Source organism: Bos indicus, chromosome X, assembly GCF_029378745.1.
Source record: "Bos indicus isolate NIAB-ARS_2022 breed Sahiwal x Tharparkar chromosome X, NIAB-ARS_B.indTharparkar_mat_pri_1.0, whole genome shotgun sequence".
NCBI classification, from domain to species: domain Eukaryota; kingdom Metazoa; phylum Chordata; class Mammalia; order Artiodactyla; family Bovidae; genus Bos; species Bos indicus.
This window is the reverse complement of record NC_091789.1, coordinates 136,410,653-136,437,541: the sequence shown is the minus strand read 5'-3', so window position 1 is coordinate 136,437,541 and position 26,889 is coordinate 136,410,653. Positions and strand designations below refer to the sequence as shown.

The following is a 26,889-nucleotide window of genomic DNA, read 5'->3' as shown; positions in this document are numbered from 1 at the left end:
TTTTGTTCTACTGAGTCACCAGGTTCTACCCTGTCTTTTTTTGGTTGTTACTCCTTAAAAAACCTGTCTGTACCAGCTTTCTCTCCTTCATACTCAATTTTCTCCTCATTCCATTCAAATTGGGCTTTCATTCCCCTAGTGTCAAGGAAACAACCTGCTTCTCTTCTTTGTTGTTGACTTTTAGCAGCTTGTGTCACGGTTGTCCATGCTTTCATTCTTTCTTAGACTTTTTAAAAAACGTGAGCTAAAATTTACATGTGATAAAATGCACATGTTTAAAATCTTCAATTTGAGTTTTAACAAATGGATATACCCAAGTATCTACCACTTTTATCATGGATAAAGTATTTTCTTACCATATGATACAGCAGTTCTACTGCTGAGTATATATCTAAAAAAAATAAAGGCACAAATTTGAAAAACTACATGCACCCCAGTGTTCTGAGCAGTATTATTTACAATAGCCAAGATACAGGAGCAACCTAAGTGTCTATCAACAGATGAATGAAGAAAGAAGATACACATTCATACATATACACAATGGAATATTGAGTCATAAAAAAAGATTGAAATTTTACCATTTGTAACAACATGGATGGATCTAAAGGGTATTATCCTTAGTGAAATAAGGCAGAGAAAGAGAAATGCTATCACTTATATGTAGAATCCAAAAAATAAAGTAGGTGAATAAATTTAATAAGACAGAAACCTACTCACAGATACAGAAAACAAACCTAGTGGTTGAAAGTGGAGGGAGTAGGGGATTAATAGGTACAAACTACTTGGACTTCCCTGGTGGCACAGTAGATAAGAATCCACTGCTAGTGCAGGGAACATGAGTTTGATCCTTAGTTCAGGAAGATTCCATATGCCATGGAGGGACTAAACCCAGGTACCACAACTACTGAGCCCAAACTCTAGAGCCTGCATGCCACAACTACTGAGCCTGAGCACTGCAATGAAGAGAGTAGCCCATGCAAAAGCAATGAAGACCCAGTGCAGCCAAAACAAAAATAATGGTTCATTTAAGAGGTACAAACTACTATGTATAAAATACATAAGCTGCAAGGATATATTAGGCAGGACAGGGAGATATAGCAATTATTTTAAAATAACTTTAAATGGAATATAATCTATAAAAATACTGTAATCACTATGCTAAAAGTATATTGTAATCAACTGTATACTTCAATAAAAAGTCTGCCTGACATTAGAACCAATATTTCTGCCACCTCAGAGATGCCCCTTTCCCAGTCACTTTCTCTGTGCTCCCTGCCTCCCCCATGAAAACATAGTGCTGATTTTTATCACTGTGGATTAGTTTTGCTTCCTCTAGAAACTCATATAAATGGAATCATAGTGAATGACCGTACTCTTGGGTGTCTTTTCCTCAGCACAGTGGTTGAGATTCTTCATGTTATGTGTCTTAGCAGTTTGTTCCCGTTAATATATTACTCAGTGTTGTTCCACTGTATGAATGTATCATGGAGTGATGATCCATTCTTCTGTTGATGAATATTTAGGTTATTTCCAGCATTGGCTGTTATGAATAAGGATGCTGTGAACACTTGGGTATGAGTCTTTTTGTGACATATGTCATTTCTCTGGCACCTGGGAGTGGAATTGATGCACCTTAGGGTAGGTGTAAGAAACTGCTAAAGAGTTTCACCAAGTGACTGCATACTCCCATAGGCAATGTATAAGAGTTCAGTGTTCTTGCCAGCACTTGGTACTCTGGTTTCTTTCTTCAGTGTTTTTAATCTTAGCTATTCTGTTACATGTGAAGTGACATTTTATTGTGGGCACTCTTTTATTCTTGAAACATTGTTTTCTAAGTTTCTGTTACCCCTTCCTGGTTTTTCTCCTACATCATGATCCCTAAACTTGAATTTATACATTTTCAGAAATGAGTTCTGCTGCTAGGAAAATTTTCTAGGAATACATTTTCTAGGGTTGTTTTTCTGTCCAAGATTCTGCCATGATTTCTGGCTAATGGGGCATATGTGTACGTTTTAAATCAGGAGAAGGCAATGGCACCCCACTCCAGTACTCCTGCCTGGAAAATCCCATGGATGGAGGAGCCTGGTAGGCTGCAGTCCATGGGGTCGCTAAGAGTCGGACACGACTGAGCAGCTTCACTTTCACTTTTCACTTTCATGCATTGGAGGAGGAAATGGCAACCCACTCCAGTGTTCTTGCCTGGAGAATCCTAGGGATGGGGGAACCTGGTGGGCTGCCATCTATGGGGTTGCACAGAGTCGGGCATAACTGAAGTGATTTAGCAGCAGCAGCATCTTTGGACAGTCTGTGATTCAGAGCCCCTCTTCTGCCTCTCTCCTGGGTGCCTGCTCACCTCCTTTGCTGGATGTAGCTATAGCTGATGCTCACTGGATAAGACTTAAGTGCCATGCATCATTCCAAGTTCTTTGTGTGCACTGTTTTCTACTTACCACAACCCTCAGAGGCAGAAGTTGCCATCTGTATTTTTAAAAATAATGTTTAAATCACAGTAATACTTCTCCTTCTGACTCAACTTGTTTCTGGTTTCTAGAGGCAACTACCTTTCTTTCTTTCTTTCTTTTTTACATTTATTTTTTAAAGTACAGTTGATTTACAATGTTTCAGTGTTCAGCAAAATGATATATATATGTGTATGTGTCCTTTTTCAGATTCTTTTCCATTATAGGTTATCACAAGATATTGAATATAGTTCCCTGTGCTATACAGTAGGTCCTTGTTTATCTATTTTGTATTTAGTAGTATGTATATGTTATTGTTTAATTCATTGTATAAAAACTTCTGAGTTTAATTAGGTCCCATTTAAAAAAATGAGCCCTTTTAAAAAAAAATTGTTTCTTGTCTTCATTGAGTCTTTATTGCAGCATGCATGTGGGACCTAGTTCCCTGACCAGGGATTGAACCTGGCCCCCCGGCACTAGGAGCACAGAGTCCTAGCCACTGGACCTCCAGGGAAGTCCCAGGTCTTATTTTTAAATTTTTCTTTTTGTTTCCACTACTGTAGGAGATGGATCCAAAAAAATATTGCTGTGATTTATGTCAGAGTGTCCTGCCTATATTTTCCCCTGAAAGTTTTACAGTATCTGGTCTTAAATTTTGGCCTTGAATCCATTTTGAGTTTTTTTTGTATATGGTATTAGAGAATATTGTAATTTCATTCTTTTACATGTAGCTGTCTACTTTCCTCAGGATCACTTATTGAAAAGACTGTCTTTTCATTGTATATTCTTGCCTCCTCTGTTGTAGATTAATTGACCATAAGTGCATGGGTTTATTTCTGGGTTTTCTATCCTGTTCCAGTGATCTGTGTGTCTGTCTTTGTGCCAGTGCCATACTGTTTTGATGACTGTAGCTTTGTAGTATAGTCTGAAGTGAGGAAGTGTGATTCCACCAGCTCCATTCTGATTTTCTCATTATTGTTTTTGGCTGTTTGGGATCTTTTTTGTTTTCATATAAATATAATTTTTTTTGTTCTAGTTCTATGAAAAATCCATTGGTAATTTGATAGGGATTACATTAAATTTCTAGATTGCCCTGGGTAGTATGGTCATTTTAACAGCATTTATTTTTCCAGTGTAAGAACATGGTATATATTTCCATTTGTATCATCTTCAGTTTCTTTCATTGGTGTCTTATAGTTTTCTGAATACAGGTCTTTTGCTTCCATAGGTAGGTTTATTCCTAAATATTTTATTGTTTTCTGATGTGATGGTGAGTGGGGTTGTTTCTTTAATTTCTCTTTCTGATACTTCATTGTTAGTGTATAGACATGCAGCAGATTTCTGCATATTAGTTTTGAATCTTGCTACTTTACCAAATTAATTGATGTGTTCTAATAGTTTTCTGGTTTCATCTTTAGAATTTTCTGTGTAGTATCACGTCATCTGCAAACAGTGGCAGTTTTACTTCTTTCCAATTTGGATTCCTTTTATTTCTTTTTCTTATCTGATTGCTATGGCCAGGACTTCCAAAAGTACATTAAATGAAAGTGGTGGGAGTGGACATCCTTGTCTTGTTCCTGATCTTAGAGGAAATGCTTTCAGCTTTTTACCATTAAGTTTGATGTTAGCTGTGCGTTTGTCATATATGGGCTATTCATTGCTATGCTGAGATATATTTCTTCTATGCAGAGGTAACTACTTTTGACTCTTTAAACCTGCTTCTTCTGCTGTCTAAAGTCTTATTTTAAAATCAGTGTCTGTTCTACTTTTTCTTATGCATCTTATTCTTATGTATCAGTGCTAGGTATCATCTCACTTAAGAGCATGGGCTGTGATGTTGGTCTCCTGGGCCTAAAGGTAGACTTGGTAGGCCTACGTTTCTCATTTCTTTCCATTTCCAGCCTGTATGACTATGTATTTTGCTTTTCTGAGCCTCAATTTCCCTTATCTGTGAAATGAAATGAAGTCTGCCTTAGAATTTTGCTCTGTGGATGAAATGAGTAATATTATATAAACGTCTATTCCTAGCACAATTCCTGGCACATTGTAGGTGCTAAGATGTTCCCTTGTATTTTCTTTTGTGTTTCTAGAATATGGTACTCATTATGTTTTTGAAGCTCAAGTATTCTTGAAAGTCACCTTCTAGATATTATTCAGTGGGTGACTGCAGATGGAGAGTTTTTATTGGGCAGTTAGTTGTGATCTCTGTTCTAGTTTGACACTGAATCTCAGAGTGATGAAATCTTTTAAGGTTCATTTTATAATCTTCCCCTTGGAGAAAGGTGGTACTTCTAGTTCCCTGTTCAACCTCTTATAAGGGGATCTAAGAATTATTTGTTTTGTATTGAGTTGCATGTTTCAGGTTTTATTTGGGAGGGAAAGAGTAGAGACAATGAGTAGTACCTATCTTTTGCCTCCTGAGTTCAGTTTCAGTTGAGGAATGAGACAGGAGTCAGACTGATAGTGGCCTGAATATCAGCTCTGGTACCAACTGATAGGAGCATGCGTCTAAGATTTGTGACCAGAAGGTTTTAGACACTCATCTTTCCAGTCACAGGCAGGTGTGACCAACCCACGCTTCCCACACGGGTATGAAGAGAAAATCTGCCATTGAGGCCAGGCCTCTTGAAAAATGACCCACCATGTGGCTCAGTGTTCATTTAAGCCTTATTGATACGATATGTCTGTCTCTTTAAAGGGAAGGAAGGCCATTGTTGGTGAGGGATTGGAGCCATGGGCCAGTCAGCCTCCCCCTACATGTGTCCTTCCTGAGCAGTAGAAGTTCCCTCCCTCTAAGGGGAGGCAGAGGGATCAGCTTCCCAGGGAAAGCTTATGACCATTGGTATCCCAGCCATGGTACAGTTTGCTGTGGTTCAGACCTTTCAGTAGGAGTTAAATTTGATGATCCTTCAAAATGGAATGATCTTAAAAATCCTTCTTTGAGGACAACACCTGCCTACCATCTGAAACTTATATTTTAAGATTTGGATTATGAATTCTCTATGTATGTTTCTTTTGCAGCATCATATATTCTTAGCAGCATCAGAAAATCTGCTTTGCATTTTTCCAGACAGTGATTTTTATGTTTTAATGTAATTTAATGTTATAATATTGTGTTAATAATAATTGTATAATAATGTATTCCATTTCCTTGGAGGAAATACAAAGAGCAGATGTGAGCCCAAGAGTGGTTTGTTGTTCTTGATGTCCTGTTGTTATACCTTCTTTATTTTAAAAAGTTCGAACTCTGCTAAAGATGATGCCACAACAGGCTGCTGTTCTGTCTCTACCTAATTTGATGTATAAGGAAGCTATAGAAAGAAAGCCTTTTACTTATTTATATACTTCCAAAAACCTGAACTGTTAACCTACAGAGATCAGAAATGGTTTCATCTTGAGTGATAATTTCCCCTTTCTGTTGGAGCTGAATATTGCCTGGTTATGTTTAACTGTTTTCGTATCATATTGGGAAAGTTGTTATTAAGTGTTCTGGAAATAAAAGGAATGAAAAATAGGCATTCATTTTTGTGACTTAAAAACTTTTCTTAAAGGTAGAAAAATTATTTTTAGTTTGGTTATTGAATGATAAAGTAATAAATATAAAATGCATTTATTCCTTTTTATGTTTTTTCTCTATTTGGTTTTACATTCTTTCCATAAGGAAAAGAAGATAGTGGCATTTATTTTTCAAAAATAAGCAAAATGATAATGTTGATTCTTAATGTTCAAAATTCATACTCACTTTCTTGCATCTTGGGAATGTGGATGATGAGTGGAAGCATTCTAAATAGCAGGGTATATATAGAATTTACCTTATATTTAGAAGTTGAACACTTAAAACATGGCACTTTTCTAACTACTCTCATTATTTTCTATCCCAGTTTAGGTTTACACTATTCCACCTTTCCAATTTATTGCTAATCTTAACCTGATGTAAATATCTCCCTGCTTTATTATGACTTTGTTGACTGTTTTTAGATGGTTCAGTTAAATTGTACCCAGGGGCACCAAGGTTTGTTGTCTTAAGTGAAAGAAAGTGAAAGTGAAAGTCACTCAGTTGTGTCTGACTCTTTGCGACCCCGTGGACTTAGTCCATGGAATTCTCCAGGCCAGAATACTGGAGTGGGTAGCCTTTCCCTTCTCCAGGGGATCTTCCCAACCCAGGGATCGAACCCAGGTCTCCCACATTGCAGGTGGATTCTTTACCAGCTGAGCCACAAGGGAAGCCCAAGAATACTGGAGTGGGTAGCCTATCCCTTCTCCTACAGATCTTCCTGACCCAGAAATTGAACCAGGGTCTCCTGCATCGCAGGCAGATTCTTTACTTACTAAGCTATGAGGGAAGCCCTTGTTTGTCTTATGTGACCCTTTGTGTATAAACTAATTACTAGTTCTTCCCCAAAGAGCAGACACTGTTGCAGTTTGAATGTGAATTCATAAGTTTTGGGTGGAATCTTTGTGAACCATGCTGACTTTCCCTCCTGCCATTTCAGCTCCTTATGAAGCTAGACAGCCCCTTGTCCAGCCTGAGGGACCCTCAACGGGAGGCCCAGGAGCCAAACCCCCTCGGCATCAGGCTTCCCTTATCCGGGTAAGTGATGCCTCTGTTGGGTTATGCCAGTGGGAGACTTCAGGGGTGTGACTTCTTGAAGCCTGCCCCCTCTTTAAGGAGGGTATAAAGCTATCCCCTAAGGCAGATATTGTATTTCTTGTTCTGTTGCTTGTATATTTTCTAAATCTATTTACTCTGTCTGTTTCTTCCCTTCTCTGTGTCTCTAGACTACTCTGGCCTGGTTTTTTATTTTTGGTCCAAAATGCCCTTCCACCTTCATCTGCTTAATCATTAGGCACCTCCTTCAGGAGGGCTTTACTTTGTCTAAAACAGACTACTTTTATCTCTGCCTTATTTGTTACTGTTACATATTCTGTGCATACTTTGCTATTGCCCATTTGTTTTGTGCCTCCAGTTAAATTACCAGCTTTGGAAGGCAGAGGTGATTCTCCTGTATTTTCTGTCAGTGCCTAGTCCACTGCTATTTGGAGAACAGTTACTTGGCAGCATACAGTTTCCTATTTGTACTTGATACACAAGAAATATGGTAGAAGCACAAGTGATATCTCAGTTTCTCCTTGTTACACCACAACTTAGAAAATTTTACTTTCCTTTTCTCCATTGTTTCCTTTGGATAAAGAGCTGTTTTTTCACCCCATGTCTGCAACTGTTAGGTTGTGTAGTACCTCTGAGTCCTATGCTGGTGGAGTCATATTCCCAAAAAAGGGTGAGTGCAGCAGTGTGAGAGAAACTGTGGGAAAACTGAGTTGGCTGTTTGACTCTAAAGACAGGAAGACGTAGGGTGGTTTGTATAACATTTCAATTGTCCAACTGAGGAAGAAACATCATTTATGTGTAGGGAGATCTCCTCACAATAGAGGGTGATCTTAGATAGTCCCATAATGAAGTGGGCTGGTATTCTAGAAGAGAATAAACAAGGCTAAGGGAGGTTGAGGTGTCCACTTTATAGCCTCTGGAGATAAGTAGGCATGATATGGCAGGCATGATACAGAATTTCTGAGGTAGAACTCTGGTGTACAAAGAATTTTCTTAAAGATGGTAGATAATTCAGCTTTATGCTGTGTATTTGTGTGTAATGCTTCCTCCATCTATCATATCCAACTACAGATGAGGTAACTGAGAGAGGTCAGGTCATGGGTCTAAAGTTTCATTTATAACTAGTAAGTGGCAGAGCCAGAATTTGAACCAGGCTTCCCAATGTCAAAACCTGTTCTTTGTAATACTTCACTATATTCGTTAGAGTGCCATGTTACAAGGAGACTAGGTTCTAGAGTTGCTGTATAAATAAACATTGGTTATAGTAAAAAATATTCCTGAAAATCCCTTATTGGTACCACACTGGGGAGCCAAGATGCCATTCTCTCCTAAGCCCAGTAGAGCTAGTTTTACCCCTAGGTTGGAACAGACAGTTGTTTCTTCATCTGAGCGCCCAGATGGAGTAGTTGGCTGCATTTGGAGGTCCTATGGTACAGAAATAAGTGTTTTTAAACATGAGAATCACACCCACTGTGGAGTGATAGTTACATTAAGAAAGGTATCAGAGAGACTGGGATTCATCTAAAAAAATCTGCAAGGTGTGGCTGTCCTTGTTTCTGCAGAGTCTAGTGCTGATTCTAGTGCTGTGGAGACCACATCCTGAATTGTTAGAATGATGGTCAAACAAGCAGTAAATCTTGAGCTTCACTATGGTTGGATGGGGCTCACCAGGCCCTTTATGTATGGCCACCTGGCAGGCGATAGCCTTGGGCTCTCATTTAGATTGGTGTCCCAAGCCTTCTCTTCTAATCTCTAGGCCCATTTTTCTTCTAGTAAACATGCTTCCTGAGCACTTTAAAAAACTTGTTGTTGTTTCTAAATCATGTCTGAATCTTTGCGACCTTATAAACTGCAGCATGCCAGACTTCCCTGTCCTTCACTGTCTCCCAAAGTTTGCTCAGACTCATGTCCATTGAGTCAGTGATACCATCCAACCATCTTATCCTCTGTCGCCCCCTTCTCCTCCTGCCCTCAATCTTTCCAAGCATCAGAGTTGTTTCCAGTGAGTTGGCTCTATGCATCAGGTGGCCAAAGTATTTGATCTTCAGCACCAGTCCTTCCAATGAATATTCAGGACTGATTTCCTTTAGGATTGACTGGTTTGATCTCCTTGCTCTCCAAGGGACTCTCAAGAGTCTTCTCCAGCACCACAGTTTGAAGGCATCAATTCTTCGGTGCTTAGCCTTCTTTATGGTCCAACTCTCGCATCCATACGTGATTACTGGAAAAACCATAGCTTTGACTATATGGACCTTTGTCAGGAAAGTGATGTCTCTGCTTTTTAATACACTGTGTAGGTTTGTCATAGATTTCCTTCTAAGCGTCTTTTAATTTCATGGCTGCAGTCACTGTCTGCAGTGATTTTGGAGCCCAGGAAAATAAAATCTGCCACTGTGTCCATTGTTTCCCCATCTCTTTGCCATGAAGTGATGGGACTGGATGCCATGATCTTCGTTTTTTGAATGTTGAGTTTTAAGCCAGCTTTTTCCCTTTCCTCTTTCACCTTTATTAAGAGGCTCTTTAGTTCCTCTTTGCTTTCTGTCATTAGGGTGGTATCATCTGCATAGTTGAGGTTGTTGATATTTCTCCCATAAATCTTGATTCTAGCTTGTGATTCATCCAGACTAGCATTTCCCATGATGTACTCTGCATATACATTAAATAAGCAGGGTGATAATATACAGCCTTGATGTACTCCTTTAACAATCTGGAACCAGTCTGTTGTTCCATGTCTGGTTCTAACTGTTGCTTCTTGACCTGCATACAGATTTCTCAGGAGGCAGGTAAGGTGGTCTGGCATTCCCATCTCTTGAAGAATTTTCCACGGTTTGTTGTGATCCACACAGTCGAAGGCTTTAGCATAGTCAATGAAGAGGAGTAGATGTTTTTCTGAAATTCTCTTGCTTTTTCTGTCTCCATTGGATGTTGGCAATTTAATCTTTAATCAAAGATCAATCTACCTTTTCTAAATCCAGCTTTTACATCTGGAAGACTTTGGTTCACATACTATTAAAGCCTAGCTTGAAGGATTTTGAGCATTACCTTGCTAGCATGTGAGATGAGTGCAATTGTATGGTAGTTTTAACATTCTTTCCATTGCCTTTCTTTGGGATTGGAATGAAAACTGACATTTTCCAGTCCTGTGGCCACTGCTCAGTTTTCCAAATTAGGTGACATATTGAGTGCAGCACTTTTACAGCATCGTCTTTTAGGATTTTAAATAGCTCAGCTGGAATTCCATCACGTCCACTAACTTTGTTCGTAGTGATGCTTCCTAAGGCCCACTTGACTTCGCATTCCCAGAAATCTGGCTCTAGGTGAGTGATCACACCATTGTGGTTATCTGGATCATTAATACCTTTTTTGTACAGTTCTTCTGTGTATTCTTGCCACCTATTCTTAATCTCTTGTGCTTCTGTTAGGTCCTTGCCCTTTCTTTCCTTTATTGTGCCCATCTTTGCATGAAATATTCCCTTGGTATGTTTGATTTTCTTGAAGAGATCTCTAGTCTTTCCCATTCTATTATTTTCCTCTATTTCTTGAGTACTTTAAGCAACTAATGTTTACTAAACACCTGTTAAGTGCCAGGTACCATGTTGAGAGTACAAAAATGAGATATAGTACTCCCATTCCCTGCCCTCCTAGAGCTTATAGACTATTGGAGGAGGTGGCTATTGATCAGACCATCACAAAGCAAATATATAATTATGATGTGTGGTGAGCAGAAATTATACTGTGCTTTGAGGATGAAAAAGGAGGTGGGAAGTTAGGACCCAGCCTTAGCAGGCAGGGGTTGATCAAGGAAGTCTTCCAGTGGGAAATCACATTTGAGTTGAAAGGGTAAGGGCTGATCCTTATTGTCCAAGTGAGGGAGTAGGGCTGAGGGAGAGCAGGCAAGAGGAGAGAGGGAGCTGCACAAACAGAGATGTTTACTATGAGCTTTGCATTTTATTCACCTCTCTTGCTGTGCTTAGAACTATCTTATAAGGTAATTTCCATCATTATCCCATTTTTCAGATGACAGAACCTGAGGTATAAAGACTTCATTTAGCTTGCTTAAGGTCACAGCTAGGAAGCAGTTGGGCTAGAGTTCAAACACTGGACACCACTCTCTGGTCTTTGTCTCAGGAAGTGGATGGATGGTGATGTCATCTGTTAATCTGAGAAGCCCTGAATGAAAAACTAGTGTTGGGAGTATTGAGGCAAGATCATGAGATCAGTGTTGAGATTTGAGCTTTTGAGACAGCCAAAAGGCAGTGTCAAGGAGATGGTAGGATATATGTGGCCAGAGGCTGGGGACAGTTGGGACTGAGTAGAAGTATTTGGCAGCCATTGGCCATTAAGAGGACTTATGGGATCATGCACAAAAGTCAGACAGGTTCTTGCCCAGGTCTAGCCATATACTGCATGACCTTAGGCAAGTTCCTTCTCTGTTCTGTAACATGAATTAGTTGGAATGAATTTAATAGTCCATTGTAATTCTCTGCAACTGGCTGATTCTCTTAATGTTTGTTTGGTGTCAGTGGAGGTCCCTCCTCCTGTTTGGAGCCTTCAGTTTAAGATGAGAACAAGGGGCCTTTTTTTGGGACAGCAGTCTGTGGTTTTCATGGCTGATGTGTTTTTCCTCAGTTCTTAGGTTTCCTTCTTATGCCTGTCAACTTGGTTTGGCTGGACTGCACATCACAGAAAGCAGATGCTAACCAGAATTAGCCATGTAGATGAGGGGATGTGACGTGAAAGGATTTTGGTGGTAGGCGATTAATAGGGATTGGTCGTGGTGCTGGACTGTGCAAGTCACTCATTCCCCATGTTGCTATGCCCATGACAGCCTCACTTGTAGCTTCCTCTGTGGCCTTGTATTTAAGTCCTTCCTGTCTTCGTTGGAAGGAACATGGCCTCTGGGAACTGGGGAAGGCTTTTAGGGACTCTGGGTCGGCACTGTTGCAGCTTGTGGGCTTGGCATTTCAGAGGTGCTTATGTGGATTCAGTGCCCAGATATTTTTATTTTTTCATTCAGATGTTGGATATTTTTCCCTTTGAAATTTCAGATACTGAGCACACAACCTATGTTGATGAATAGTTGACAGCATTTGTAAAGAAATGATAAATCTTATTTCCTCCTTCTCTGTTGTAGTGTATTGATAGATCATTTTGTGGTTTTTTAATTTTAATGTTTTTGGCCATGTGGCATGCGGGATCCTATTTCCCCAACCAGGAATCAAACCCCCTCTCTCTGCATTGGAAGTACAGAATCTTCACTACTGGATCACTAGGGAAGCCCCTTTGTGGTTTACTTTTCACAAGTGATCTTAACCATCTAGATGGCATAGTCATTTATGATTTTGCTGGTGTAGGGTTTGGAATTGACCTTCCTGCTCCCACCATGCACCACTGCTTCTGTCTTTGCCATGGTTTCCAGAAACTACCTTGTGTTAAGTCCATGTCTCATTGACCCCTTGGCAGCATTTAACAATGACCACCTTCTTAAAATGCCCTCTTCAGCCTCACTCTTGCCCTCTTGGTTTTCTCCTTTGTCTGAATTTATCTATGCTTTTTTCCCGTTGATAGCATGAAGTGTGAGAACTTTCTAATGTTTCTTATACATGTGGGGCTCCCATTTTTTTTTCATTCTTAAAAAGCAGTTCATTGCTTGTTCACTCATTTATCTGTGAGCCTCACCTGGAGGAATGGGCATCCTATATTTCTTGGTTTTCCATCCCTGAGGTAGCCAAGATAGTCCATTTGTTTTGTATCATTTTGGGAATGTTTTATGTATATATAAGCACATATAGCTATTCTTATATATCTAATATATACAGTATACCTTAACCTCGCTTTAGGGAGACTGGTCTGAGAAATAAAATATCCTTCCAACTAGATCCCACTAAAAATATCTTTTACTCAATTTTTAAACCATAAACATACATGCTGTGATTTTTTTTTCCTTTCTGAAGGGATGAATTTAATAGTCTTCTAGGGGCAGATTCTCAAAACTCACTGTATATATGTAGGATCAGTTCTTAGAAATGGAATAATTGGGTGAGATGGCTACACATTTTTAGTTTTTGGTAGAGATTTTCAAATTAGAGACTGTGCCCATTTACACACTTACTAACAATGTATGAGAGTGTGTCTTTTCTCATATCCATGCAAATGCAGTGTGCTAAGAAACTTAGGAATCTTGGTCCGTATGATAAGTGAAAAGTGAAATCTTGGTGTAGTTCTTAGCATTTCTCTTGTATGGTTGAGAGGAGGTCCTGGGCCCCCAACGCACTTGGAGGAGGTTAGGAACTCCACTTCTTTTTGGTCTGGAGCACCCCAGGCCTGCTGGCACTGATTTCTTGTTTCTACCTTCTTGACAGCAAAGTTGAATTAGTTTATGGGTAGAGAGTGAAAGTGAAAGTGTTAGTCACTTAGTCATTTCTGACTCTTTGCAACCCCATGGACTGTAGCCCACTCAGGCTCCTCTGTCCATGGGATTCTCCAGGCAAGAATACTGGAGTGGGTTGCCATTTCCATTGGGATCTTCCCAATTCAGGGATCAAACTCAGGTCTCCCTCATTGCAGGCAGATTCTTTATGGGTAGAGATTAGGGCTGGGAAAACCTGTTTTAAGGATGGTAAATGTCAACACAGTGTGTGTGTGTGCGTGTGCGTGTGCGTGTGCGTGTGCGTGTTGACCTCTCAAAGTTGCTCAAACAGCTAAATTCTCTTCCTCTGACTAAATGGAAGGAGGAGGGGAAAGGAGGGAGGAGGAAGAGCAGGAGGAGGGAGAGAGGGAAAGGAGGGAGGGAGGGAGAGGGTATATGTTTGTTTGCCTTTGTGTGTAACTGGAAAAACTAGTTTGATAAATTTTATTGGAATGCATGTGATTTATTCTTAGTTTGACATCTTGTTTTACCACATCCATTCCCCATTTGATTTCAAACCCTAGCTGGAGTTTGGTCATCTCCTGAGGGGTAGAAGGTCGATATGTGTGTTCTACTTCCCTGACTCTACCTAGAACCCACAGATACCCCAGTGGTCACTGTTATTACCACAAAGAGGTCCTGTATTTCACAGCATCCAGCCTCCTTTTCCTACTTATTTCCTTCATCTACTTATAATTCGTTTTGAAATTTGCTATCTCTTATTTTTAAAACATTTTACTGAATGATACTGCAATTTACTTTTCTCAGCCTACATCTTTTGTAGCTGTCTATTGTGGTATCCCCGGGTTCTCCCAATGTAAATGCTTCTTAATGATTCAAGTGATTGTAGTCACCTAATTTCTTCACTGAGAGACACTTCTACATGAAAGGCAAACATGTGTATTACAGGATGAGAATATTAAGGAGATACTGGATCACTGAAAGAAAGGTGGCTCCAGGACATAAGAAGAGGGTGCTTGGGATAGAGATTGAAGGATGTTTATGGAACAAAGATGTTGATTCAGTAAATAGCATGACTAATTGGGTTGCCACCTTAAGGTATTTCAGAATCCATGCTTAGAGGCAGTGAGAAATGTCAGAATGGTAGGATGGTACATATGAGGATTCCAGCATCCATGTGGTTAGACAGGTTGGTTACATGAAAGCAAATGAGCACATTTTACTTGTGGGGTCAGTGTTGCTTTTCCACCCCATCTCTGTGAGCATTTCATTAAAGGTTTACGGTGTTCAGAAGTTTCGTGGAAGTAGCTGGGGCCCCCACTGATTGATAGTCAGGGTGCCTCTGAATTAGCCTCTTAGATGTAGCTGAAAACACCCGATTAAACTCCTGGTGTCAGAAAGTACTTTGTAAAGCTGGAAAGGAGTGTGGTATTTGATTCCTAGGCCCCTTTGGTCTTAGTAGATGGTGTGGTGTGAACAGGAAAGGCTCCTTACAGCAGCACCATTTCACCCCTAAGTGCATCAGTATCCCCAGACTTCAGCGGGGCAGGCGGTGTCATGCCCCCATCACCTATCCCAACAGGAGGTGCTACTGACCGAGTTCTTCTCTGGCCCCCTTACTCTTCTGGACTCTTCACTAGTCTGCATCCTTTCAGTCCTCCCAGCAGTCTTGCTTGCAGGGTAGATTGCCTGTAACATTTTGTCCTTGACTCATCCATTGGGAAATAGTAAGTAACCTCTAAGGGTTAGCTACCATGCCAGCATGCCCTGAGGATGACAGACATGGTCATTTTTTCCTGATATGAAAACATACCAGATGCTTATAAGCAAAAGTTACGTAAGAAATAAGATGGTGCTCTGTATAATTTAATAGTTCGCTGGCCAGAATCTGCAACTAAACTAGATAATGGGGAGGGAGATGTAAGTATAGGATATTCACATCCTCAGCTGAGATCTTCAATCTGCAGAATTAACAGAAATAATATAGGCATTGCAGTGAGGTTAATTCTTAAAAGGAAATGGTACATCGCTAAAGGATGGATGGATGGATGTTTAAGATAGGAAGAACCCCAGAGCTTGCTGAGTGAGAGTACTTGTTCTGGACTCTGTTCATATTCTGACTCTGCCATTTACTAGGTGTGTGGTCTTGGTATGTCACTTCCCTTCCCTAATCCTCAGTTTCCTGTTCTCCAAAATGAAGCTCATGGGGCCTACTTTGCAGGGTTGTTGTGAAGATGAAAACAGATCCAGTATATTAGGTGCTCACAATGACACTTAGCAAAATCATGAATATGTATTATGTAACATTCTTCGATGTCTGTGGTGATCATTAAAATTTTTTTGGTTTATCTTAATAAGCAGCAACTGTGCGTTGCTCATTAAACTCAAGAGATTTCTATAGTTTGGCCTTCGGGCTTCTAAGCTGTTGAGATTAGATCCCTAAGTAAGCTTGGTAGTATGTGATTAAAGGCATCTTTGTAGATTTATTTCCATGAAGAAACTGATAAAGTTAAATTGCTCTGTTAGGATTTAATTGTGACTAACTTCACTGTAGGCAAAACCAGAAGTTATTTATTGCAACTTCCAGTGAATCTATAATTATTTAAAGCTAAATAGTGAAAAAAAAAAAAGTTTTTTACCCTCTCTGATTTCATAGGTGAGTCCAGCCTTTACACTGCTGAGTGACAGTTGTTTGGTAAGTGCATTTAAAGTTCAGCTCCAGTCATTATAGGAGAACTCAGGTTAACTGTTCTGTGAGTTAGAATTGACAGTTTTTCCGGTCATTTGCCAGACACCTTTTGAGTGTTTACTGCTTGATAGGCACTTTTCTAGGCTCTGGGGATATAACTGTTATCAGAATAGAAAAAAATTCCTGTCATCATGGGCCTTATGTTAGAATGAGAGTGAGATGGGAAACAGGACAAGACTATATAGACAGAGTATGACACAGAATGGTTGGATGTGAAAGACAAAATCACTGAGTTCTGTCTACTTCTCTAGCTCCTTTCTTCATTTAACAACTTTTCTCAGTTTTACCATAGCCCTCTTTTTTTCTTTACTCTGTACTAAGTCCCTGAGAGTCTCCTGCAAACTCATGAAAGATAGAGTCATATTAACCAAGCACAGAAAGATGGTTGTAAAGATGCATCTGCATGCTGTGCCTATAGATAGTCTGCATGAGCAATCCAAATAGAAAGCTGTTATTAGGTGGTCATATTACAAAAAGATGGCTTCATGCTTCATCTTTGGTGCAGCAGTGGCTGTGCCATTGGTACTAGGCAGGTCTGCCTTTCCTTTGGGCCTCGCTTGAAGAATAGGTTGGTTAGAGTTATAGCTTCTATAACAAATGCCCTGCATGTTAATGACTTCCCACAATAGGTCTGTTTCTCACTCATCTCACAGGTTGGCAGACAGCTTTCCTCCACATAGTGATTCAGGCGCCAGGGCTCCTTGTGTCCTGTGGCCTTGCTGTCCCTTTCTCAGTGGGCCAATGGGGGAAGCACAGAGGAGAACCATGGGGTGCTAGCCCTTCTGGGCAGTGGTGCAGGTCACTTGCACTCCCCCTGCATTGGCTTGAACTCAGTCATGTGTCTGTGGCTAACTGCAAGAAGGGCTGGAAAATGTCATTCCTGGCTGGGCAGCCACTCAGTGAGACCCGTGCACCAGGCAGGTAGGGTGTGAATGATCAAAGGACAGCCAGCATAATCCCACATAGAAGCACAGCTATCATTTGCTTCTCTGACTCTTTTCTCTGCCCCATGATGGATCAGTTCCTATGATCTTTCTTTAGGCAGTTTAATGTTCATGTAGGCTATAGTCTGGTCTTACAGCCTGTGAGCCAGTCTTTCCCTTTAGGGTGGTTGAGTCCTCTCACACCTTTGTTCATGAGATCATGCTTTGATCTGTGGTTATTCTATGGCATTCTTATTTCCAAAAGATTGTTAACAGGGGAGGTGTCCTCACATAGACACTGTGGGCTTGCTAGGAGTTTTTGCTCCCCCAGATGGTTTGTTGTTTGCTAAGCACCAAAAGGACTCTGTTCTACGATCATCATTGCACCCTCAGGTGAAATGGCTGGACTCTAAGGCAGCATTTATAGGAGGCCTCCAGGGTAGAATTATATGCTAAACAGAAATGTTCTATAGTTGAAAAAATACACACTCCCTTCTTAAGTTCTCCCCAACATGCCTTCTTGCAATTCATATTTTTCAACTATGTTTGATTTTAAGATACTTTAGGGGTAGATGTTGCCTTTTGGGATTTTATTAATAGTATTACTTTTTTAAATGAGTCTTTTGAAGTCTCTTTCATTATAAACAGCCTGTTTTCCCCAGAGATAGCAACTTGCAGTGTGAGATATTTGGATTTCACTTGAAACAAAACCAAGGGTTTGAATGTTTTAAATATAAGCAAATCTAATTCTCCTGTGTCTAGAGAAACTGTATAATGAACCATATGTATGTGGCTTAAGCACACAGATGTGGAAGATTCTCTCTCTCTCTTTTTATATTTTCTTGAGAACACTGCCAGAGCTCAAAATTGGCACCAAGTACCAAAGATCTCCACCCAGCCAACCAAACCACTAGAGATGGGGTGAAACTGGGGGTGCTCCTTGGGCACACGTGGAGGTGGAGCTCCTCCTGGTTCTGGCTTCTCTTCAGAGGCCCAAGGCTCACTGCTCCCCCATCTCCATTTCTCAGTGCCTCTAGTCTTTGCAAGTAGATATTCTCTCTTAGGTGACTGACTTTTCAGATCTTTGATTATTATGGTTGCCTTTTGGGTTCATTGAGGTTGGCTCAGATGGTAAAGAATCTGCCTACAGTGCAGGAGAACCCAGGTTTGCCATCTCACCACAGGGACCAGATACAGGGAACCATCTCCTCCAAATGAACCCAAAGTGAAAATGAAGTGTTAGTCGCTCAGTCGTGTCTGACTCTTTGTAATCCGATGGACTGTAGCGCAGCAGGCTCCTCTGTCCATGGGATTCTTCAGGAAAGCATACTGGAGTGGGTAGCTATTCCCTTTTCCAGGGGATCTTCCCGACCCAGGGATCGAACCCAGGTCTCCCACATTGCAGGCACTCTTTGCCGCCTGAGCCACCAGGGAATAGATCAGCTTTGTTTTGGAATATTTTGGCTTCAGGTATGTGGAATGTGATCTGCCCCTTCCATATGCCTTTACCTGTCTCTGAAATCACTCACTAAATGGATGAGGAACTTGAGACCTCTCCATAGAGATCAGACCATGAAACTGACAGGGATGTCTGTTGATAGATCTCAAGCTTTAAAAGATGAAATGGACTTACAGGCTTTCTTTCATTAAGCGCAGCTTAGAGAAGTGTTTCTGCATCTCTTTCAATATAAGATATAACCCTGAAGTTGTTAGAGCCTGTCAATAAGTGGCCCTCCACCTGGCTTTGTAGTGTCTGTGCTGTGCCTGCTAGGGGTTGTGTGTGGAATGAAGGCTTAGATGATACAACTCTTGCCCTCCAGATTGAAACCTGAATGAAGATATTTAACAACACTTTAAATGTTCAAAAACTGTATGATACTTGGGATTCACATTGTAAGATGTTCAAATCACTTGGTTTGTCAAATCAGTTAAAAACATGCAGTGAAAAGCAAAGGGAAAGAGACTGGGGTCAATGAATGTGTTTTGTGTGAGCCGGTAGAAGGGCCACACCATGTACAGGTTGCCCAGTGTTCACATGTCCTCCCTTGTTGTTGGAAGGCACTTTTGGTTTTAAGGAGTGGGAGGTCTTCCTGTCAGCTTAAGTTTTCTTGAGAAGGAGAAAGGGGTTGGGGTTCTCATGGGAATCCAAAAAATGAGAGACAAGGAGTGGCCCAGTGGTCCCCAGGAATGGGAGCTCTTGGTTATTCATATTTATTACTCTATTAACGGGCTTTGCCCTAGTTGAGTTGACTTTAGTGTCCATTTACCTTTTGGCTCCCAACAACCCCCAGACTCTTTCTAGTACTTCTGTACCTTGCAGGTTCTGCTTGTGCTTGGTTCTGGCTCTCCCATGACTTTAAGTCCCAGCTGGCCCCAGCTTGACACCGCAACTCTGCTGTACATCTGCTCAGGGTCTGCTTTCTCTGCTGGTTTATCTTTCCACTTTTATCTATATCCCCAAGAATGAGCATCTGGCCCAGCTTGTTCTCTCTAGAGAAGAGCTTTCTACACCAGAGCATCCTGTGTGCCCACCCACCCTTACTCAGACTGAGGCGGAGGAGATCAGGCATGAGGTGGGCCATGTGGTGCACATGTGGTACCAGACCCATCTTTGTAGCAGAGCTGGGGGGCTAGGGAGCAGGAAGCACCTCTGCAGTGCCTGTGGGCCTGGCAGGTACATCAGAGAGCCCTTCAGGGCCATGGAGCTTGAGAATAGGTAGGATTTGTGCACACTGGGATCAGTGAAAGAGTGTTTTGGGGAGAAGGCACAAATCTGACCCATGAGGAGAGAGCATATGGGCTATCAGAAGCCTGCTATGTGACCAAGGAGGAGGCTGGATTATAAGGGTTGTAAAAGCAAGGTGGAGGAGGTGAATTTGTTTTATTGAGTAACAGGTCATACTGTACGCTTTTAAGCAGAGAAAATCAATCACTTTCTCCTTTTTATTCCTGATTTCTACTGTCAGATTAGACTTCCCTGGTAGCTGAGCTGGTAAAGAATCCGCCTGCCATGCAGGAGACCCCGGTTCGATTCCTGGGTCAGGAAGATGCCCTGGAGAAGGGAGAGGCTACCCACTCCAGTATTCTTGGGCTTCCTTGGTGGCTCAGACAGTAAAGAATCCACCTGCAATGTGGGAAACCTGGGTTCAATCCCTGGGTTGGGAAGATCCTTGGAGGAGGGGCATGGCAATCTACTCCAGTATTCTCGCCTGGAGAATCCCCATGGACAGAGGAGCCTGATGGGCTACAGTGCATGGGATCACAAAGAGTCGGACACGACTGAGCAACTAAGAACAAGAGACTACTGATGCCACTCAGGAGTCAGGTAATATGAGAGAGGAAATAGAGTGAACAGATGGTCATGGGATTGGGAAAAGAACAAGCGTGGGCTGATGCTAACAACAATTGGGTATGGCAGCTTTGGTTCCAGGCATGAAGGGGAGTGTGTTCTAGGGGAGTAGAAGCTTCCATGTTAGTACCAAGGAATGTAGCAGCCAACACCTAGCATGGAAATTTTGGCAACAGATTAAAAAAACTGCATTTATCTGCTGACTCCAGGAGTTCTGTGAAGTCTATGGGCATGTCCCTTAAACTCTCTAAGCCTCAGTTTTCATCTGGGAAAATGATACTACTAACTCCTGTGGCTACTTCTCAAAAGTTTGAGGTACTCAGGTGAGATAGAGGGTGAAATACTTTGTGAGTTTCAAAACACTCTTTGAATTTAAGGCATTAACTAATGGATAATGACTTCCAGGGCATTTAAAAATGGTTTGATTTACATTTAGTGGAAACTCATCTAGTATGAAAACTTCAAAGATGGCATCTCAAGGTTATATTACAACTCAAGCTTTTATAGACTTGTTTCTTCTCTGAATGGCATTAGAGGAAGGTCAAGTGTTCCTGGGAAGAATTACTTCCAAAAATGGGGTGTGTGTGTGTTGGGGAATTTGGGGCAGGGGACAGAGATGATCTACTGTTTTTTTCTGGCGCTAGTGACTAGAATACCTTCCTAATGATTAGTTCCTTGATACTTCGTTCAAGAAGCAGGCAGCATGATAGCTCATTAGTAGTAATACTTCTCCTTTCCTAGTCTCCTTTTGTCTTAAAGGCTTACCCTCCTTGTTCCATGAAGGTGGCGTTTGCAAGAAGCACCTTAACCTCAGAGTAGATGGGAGGGATGGAACAAAGCTCTGGGCTGCTCTTTCCAGAATCACCATTTTTGCTTCTTTTCCGGTTCCCTTGCAGAGCTTGTTCTCCTGCACTACTACACTGGTTCTGTATCCTTAAATTCTCAAATTTGGCTTGCATGCCCTCTAGTGGCAGGTCAGATGCACCCCTTGTTACCCTGTTTGTTGCGGTACCATGACAGCCCATCTCTTACTCTCTTACTAAGTAGAACCCTTAGTTCACAAATGTGGAATGAGAGGTTTGGTGATTCTGACTTGCCACTCAAGTGGGACCTGGGGACATGGGACTTGATTCTGAGCATTTGATTCCCAGATTTATACACTGGGAATGCCTCAGAAAAAAAGATGATGTAGTTATAACTGTTCTAGATTTTTTAAAAAATGACTTAAAAAGAATCTAGATTATTTTATGATCTGCTTAGCTAATTTGAAAGGGTCAAAATGTGGCGAATATTTGAAGAAAAGAATGATTGTACTTCCCCTCCTTCGTCACATTGGTAAATCTTTTGTCACTTACCCGAGTGTTCAATATTTCATGCTTAGTCCTGTTAGCAATTTTGGGGAACACACACAAAAAAGTATAAAGCATCATGTCTGCCCTTCAGAAGTTTATGTTCACATTAAACTCTAGTCATGAGGTGTTCACATTTATTCCCTTGAGAAAAAAATAAGTATAATCCTCGGTAACTTTTATTGGGATTTAATATTTCTACTTCATTTCACAAAAGACAGATTCTGTGAGCATTTGCTTATTGATTTCTTTTTAAAGTCCTTTTCAGTGGAGAGAGAATTGCAGGATAACAGCACTAGTTACCCAGACGAACCCTGGAGGATAACGGAAGAGCAGCGCGAGTACTATGTCAACCAGTTCCGGTCCCTTCAGCCTGATCCGAGTTCCTTCATTTCAGGTAATGAAGTGTGGTGGGTGAGAACACAGGTCCCAGCTTGCTGTCTCACAGAAATAACAGTGCCCATCTTGAGAAAGAGTCCATTCAAAATGAGTACAAAAACCTTCTATGATTTCAGTTTGTTTTTCTCTGAGGTTGAATTTCTTTTTTTTTTTTAATTTATTTTATTATTTAACTATACAATATTGTATTGGTTTTGCCATATATCAAAATGAATCCGCCACAGGTATACATGTGTTCCCCATCCTGAACCCTCCTCCCTCCTCCCTCCCCATACCATCCCTCTGAATTTCTTACCAATTATAATCCATGTAGAAAAATACTTGGCCAATGGTATTTGGAAGTTTGTGTTTCCATTTCAAAGGAGTTAAATGGGAATATGAAGCATCCTGGTCCAGATTCTGTGCCTTATTAGCTGGAGCAGTTCTGGAAATGAGTGTTACACCAAGGTGACACCTTTAATTGCTTACTCATTATGTTGGTATTAGAGCAAGGACATAGTGTAGCCTCCCAGTGAGTTGCTGTCACAGTTCTCCTTATGTTATATACACCTTAGAGTTCAAGTTCATGCTCATTTTCTTTGACTCCAGTCTTTCTCTGGTTTTTCTGAGAGAAAAAAATTGGAGGAAAATTGGCCAGCATTTTTATGTCCATATATTAGTTCTGTAGTATCTTCAGAAATATATATTCCTGTTGAGTTCTCATGCAAAATTCAAGCTGAGAGGAATTGATTTCGTTCCAACATGCCTATATTTCACCTGGCTGAAGGCTAGACAAGCTGAAATAGTAGAGTCTGGAAGAAAAATTCATAAAACTTTCTTTTTATACTTCAATTGTGAAGAATGACAATATGTCATTGATAGTTGTTACCTGACACATCGCAGTGTGGACTAAAATTAATTTTCTCTCCTGACATGGTGTGTAGTTGGAATATACCTGTATAAACACAGATATCATTGTCTGATTGGTAGTAATGGCTTTATTTGAAGGCAGAATGTTGTAGATACAACAAATTAATGTTGACAAAATGATTTAAAAAAAAAAACCCAGAAACCCAGATTTCATGTATTGACCACATGTTCATTTTATACACTGCTTAAATGAGTTTCTTCACAATATATATAGAGATATTTAGCCAAATGAAAATAGGTACTTGGTAGGAATGTTTTTATTTTCTTTTAAACCTTTATCTCTCACTGAGTTTCAAATGCAAACACAACTCTGCTGCTGCTGCTGCTAAGTCGCTTCAGTTGTGCCCGACTGTGCGACCCCCTAGACGGCAGCCCACCAGGCTCCTCCGTCCCTGGGATTCTCCAAGCAAGAACACTGGAGTGGGTTGCCATTTCCTTCTCCAATGCATGGCAGTGAAAAGTGAAAGTGAAGTCGCTTAGTCATGTCCGACTCTTTGCGACCCCATGGACTTCAGCCTACCAGGCTGCTCCATCCATGGGATTTTCCAGGCAAGAGTACTGGAGTGGGGTGCCATTGCCTTCTCCAAAACACAACTCTAGTGGCTAGTATAACAAACCTCTATATACTTATCACTCAGCTCTCACAATTTGGTTTTATCTATAGCCTCTCTGAGCCTTGATGGTTTTGAAGCAATTTCCAGACCATTTCATTTGAAAATATTTCAGGATGTATCTGTAAAGATAAGACCGCTATTAAAAACATAACCACAACTCATTGGCACATTAAAAAAAAACAACACAAAATAACCCACAAATTGCTTAATATCGAGTCTTGCTCAGATTTCCCTGATTATCTCGCAGCTGCGTTTTCAAAATTTTAGTTTGATCAAGGGCAGGAGAGGTTCATACATTGCAATCAATTGATGGCCCCTTTTATAAAACATTTTAAGTCTACATACTGTAAGATTCACCCATTTAAAGTGTACTATTAAATGTTTTTAGTCTAGTCACAATCTAGATGTAGAACTCTGGGAGATAGTGGAGGACAGAGGACCCTGACATGCTGCAGTCCATGGGGTAGTAAAGAATCAGATATGACTTAACAACTGAAGAACAACAGATTTAGAACACTTCCCCCCAAACCACCTACTTACTAGTATTTATTTCCCATTCCTGCTTTCCCTACCACCCCTCCCTTAGCCTTAGGTTACCATTTTAAACTACTTTCTCGGTCTATACAGTTACCAGTTCTGGGTTGTGTAATATGTATTTTTTGGTGTGTGACCTCTTTTATGTAGCATAATGTTTTTAAGGTTCATCCATGTTGTGGTATATACCAGAACTTTACTCCTTTTTATGACATTATCATTCCATTGTATGGATAGACCACATTTTATTTATCTTTTCATCATTTGATCGACATTTGGGTTGTTTTCTCTATTTGGCTATTAGGAATCATGCTGCTCTGAACATTTGTGTACATGTTTTTGTGTAGATGTATGTTTTTGTCTCTCTTGGATATATACCTAAGAGTGGAATATCTGGCTTATATGATAACTCTACATTTAACCTTTTGAGAACCAGTCAGACTATTTTCCAAAGTGACTGCACCACTTTACATTGCCACCAGCAGTGTCTAAGGGTTCTAATTACTCCACATCCTTGCCAACACTTGTTACTATCTTTTGGTTGAATCCACCTTAGTGAATGGAAGTGATATCTCTTTGTAGATGAAGAATGACATTGACCATCTTTTTATGCTCTTATTGGCCATTTGTATATCTTCTTTGGAGAAATGCCTATTTAAACCTTTTTCTGTATTTAAAATTTTTCTTAGTTTTTGGCCATACCTTGCAGCATATGGTGTCTTCATTCCCCAGCCAGGGGACAAATCCGTGTTCCCCACTGTGGAAGCATAGACTCTTAACCACTGGACCACCAGGGAAGTCCCTCCTTTGCCATTAAAAAAAATTGTTGAGTGGTAAGAGTTCTCTATGTATTCTAGATACAAATTCTCTAGACATATGATTTGAAAATATTTTTTCCCTAGTCTGTGGCTTGTCCTTTTATTTTTTGATGGTGTCTTGCAAAGCAAAAAAGTTTAATTTTGATGTCCAGATTATTTTTTCTTTTGTTGCTTGCACAACAATCATATCTAAAAAAATCAGTGCTTAATTCAAGGTCATGAAAATGTAAGAGTTTCTTTGCCTCTAAGCAGGAATATCGGGCGGGTCATGGTGGAGAGATTTGATAGAATGTGGTCCACTGGAGAAGGGAATGGCAAACCACTTCAGTATTCTTGCCTTGAGAACCCCATGAACAGTATGAAAAGGCAAAATGATAGGATACTGAAAGAGAAACTCCCCAGGTCAGTAGGTGCCCAATATGCTACTGGAGATCAGTGGAGAAATAACTCCAGAAAGAATGAAGGGATGGAGCCAAAGCAAAAAGAATACCCAGCTGTGGATGTGACTGGTGATAGAAGCAAGGTCCGATGCTGTAAAGAACAATATTGCATAGGAACCTGGAATGTCAGGTCCATGAATCAAGTGGAAGTGGTCAAACAAGAGATGGCAAGAGTGAATGTCGACATTCTAGGAATCAGCGAACTGAAATGGACTGGAATGGGTGAATTTAATTCAGATGACCATTATATCTACTACTGTGGGCAGGAATCCCTCAGAAGAAATGGAGTGGTCATCATGGTCAACAAAAGAGTCCAAAATGCAGTACTTGGATGCAATCTCAAAAACGACTGAATGATCTCTGTTCATTTCCAAGGCAAACCATTCAGTATCACAGTAATCCAAGTCTATGCCCCAACCAGTAATGCTGAAGAAGCTGAAGTTGAACGATTCTATGAAGACCTACAAGACCTTTTAGAACTAACACCCAAAAAAGATGTTCTTTTCATTATAGGGGACTGGAATGCAAAAGTAGGAAGTCAAGAAACACCTGGAGTAACAGGCAAATTTGGCCTTGGAATACAGAATGAGGCAGGGCAAAGACTAATAGAGTTTTGCCAAGAAAATGCACTGGTCATAGCAAACACCCTCTTCCAACAACACAAGAGAAGACTCTACATGGACTGATTCACCAGATGGTCAACACCGAAATCAGATTGATTATATTCTTTGCAGCCAAAGATGGAGAAGCTCTATACAGTCAGCAAAAACAAGACCAGGAGCTGACTGTGGCTCAGACCATGAACTCCTTATTGCCAAATTCAGACTGAAATTGAAGAAAGTAGGGAAAACCACTAGACCATTCAGGTATGACCTAAATCAAATCCCTTATGATTATACAGTGGAAGTGAGAAATAGATTTAAGGGCCTAGATCTGATAGAGTGCCTGATGAACTATGGAATGAGGTTCATGACATTGTACAGGAGACAGGGATCAAGACCATCCCCATGGAAAAGAAATGCAAAAAAGCAAAATGGCTGTCTGGGGAGGCCTTACAAATAGCTGTGAAAAGAAGAGAGGCGAAAAGCAAAGGAGAAAAGTAAAGATAAACATCTGAATGCAGAGTTCCAAAGAATAGCAAGAAGAGATAAGAAAGCCTTCCTCAGCGATCAATGCAAAGAAATAGAGGAAAACAACAGAATGGGAAAGACTAGGGATCTCTTCAAGAAAATCAGAGATACCAGAGGAACATTTCATGCAAGGATGGGCTCGATAAAGGACACAAATGGTATGGACCTAACAGAAGCAGAAGATATTAAGAAGAGATTGCAAGAATACACAGAAGAACTGTACAAAAAAGATCTTCA

The 26,889-nt window shown here is 40.6% G+C and overlaps 1 protein-coding gene across 3 annotated transcripts in view; it reads left to right on the top strand.

Moving 5' to 3' along the window:
• Window positions 1-26,889, top strand: part of REPS2 (RALBP1 associated Eps domain containing 2) — a 245,457-nt gene that overhangs the window by 79,539 nt on the left and 139,029 nt on the right. For all 3 annotated transcript variants that reach the window (XM_070784250.1, XM_070784249.1, XM_070784251.1), the window contains 2 exons: window positions 6,953-7,050; window positions 22,067-22,205. In XM_070784250.1, coding sequence (XP_070640351.1) covers window positions 6,953-7,050; window positions 22,067-22,205 — 237 coding nt within the window. The remainder of the gene's footprint in view (window positions 1-6,952; window positions 7,051-22,066; window positions 22,206-26,889) is intronic.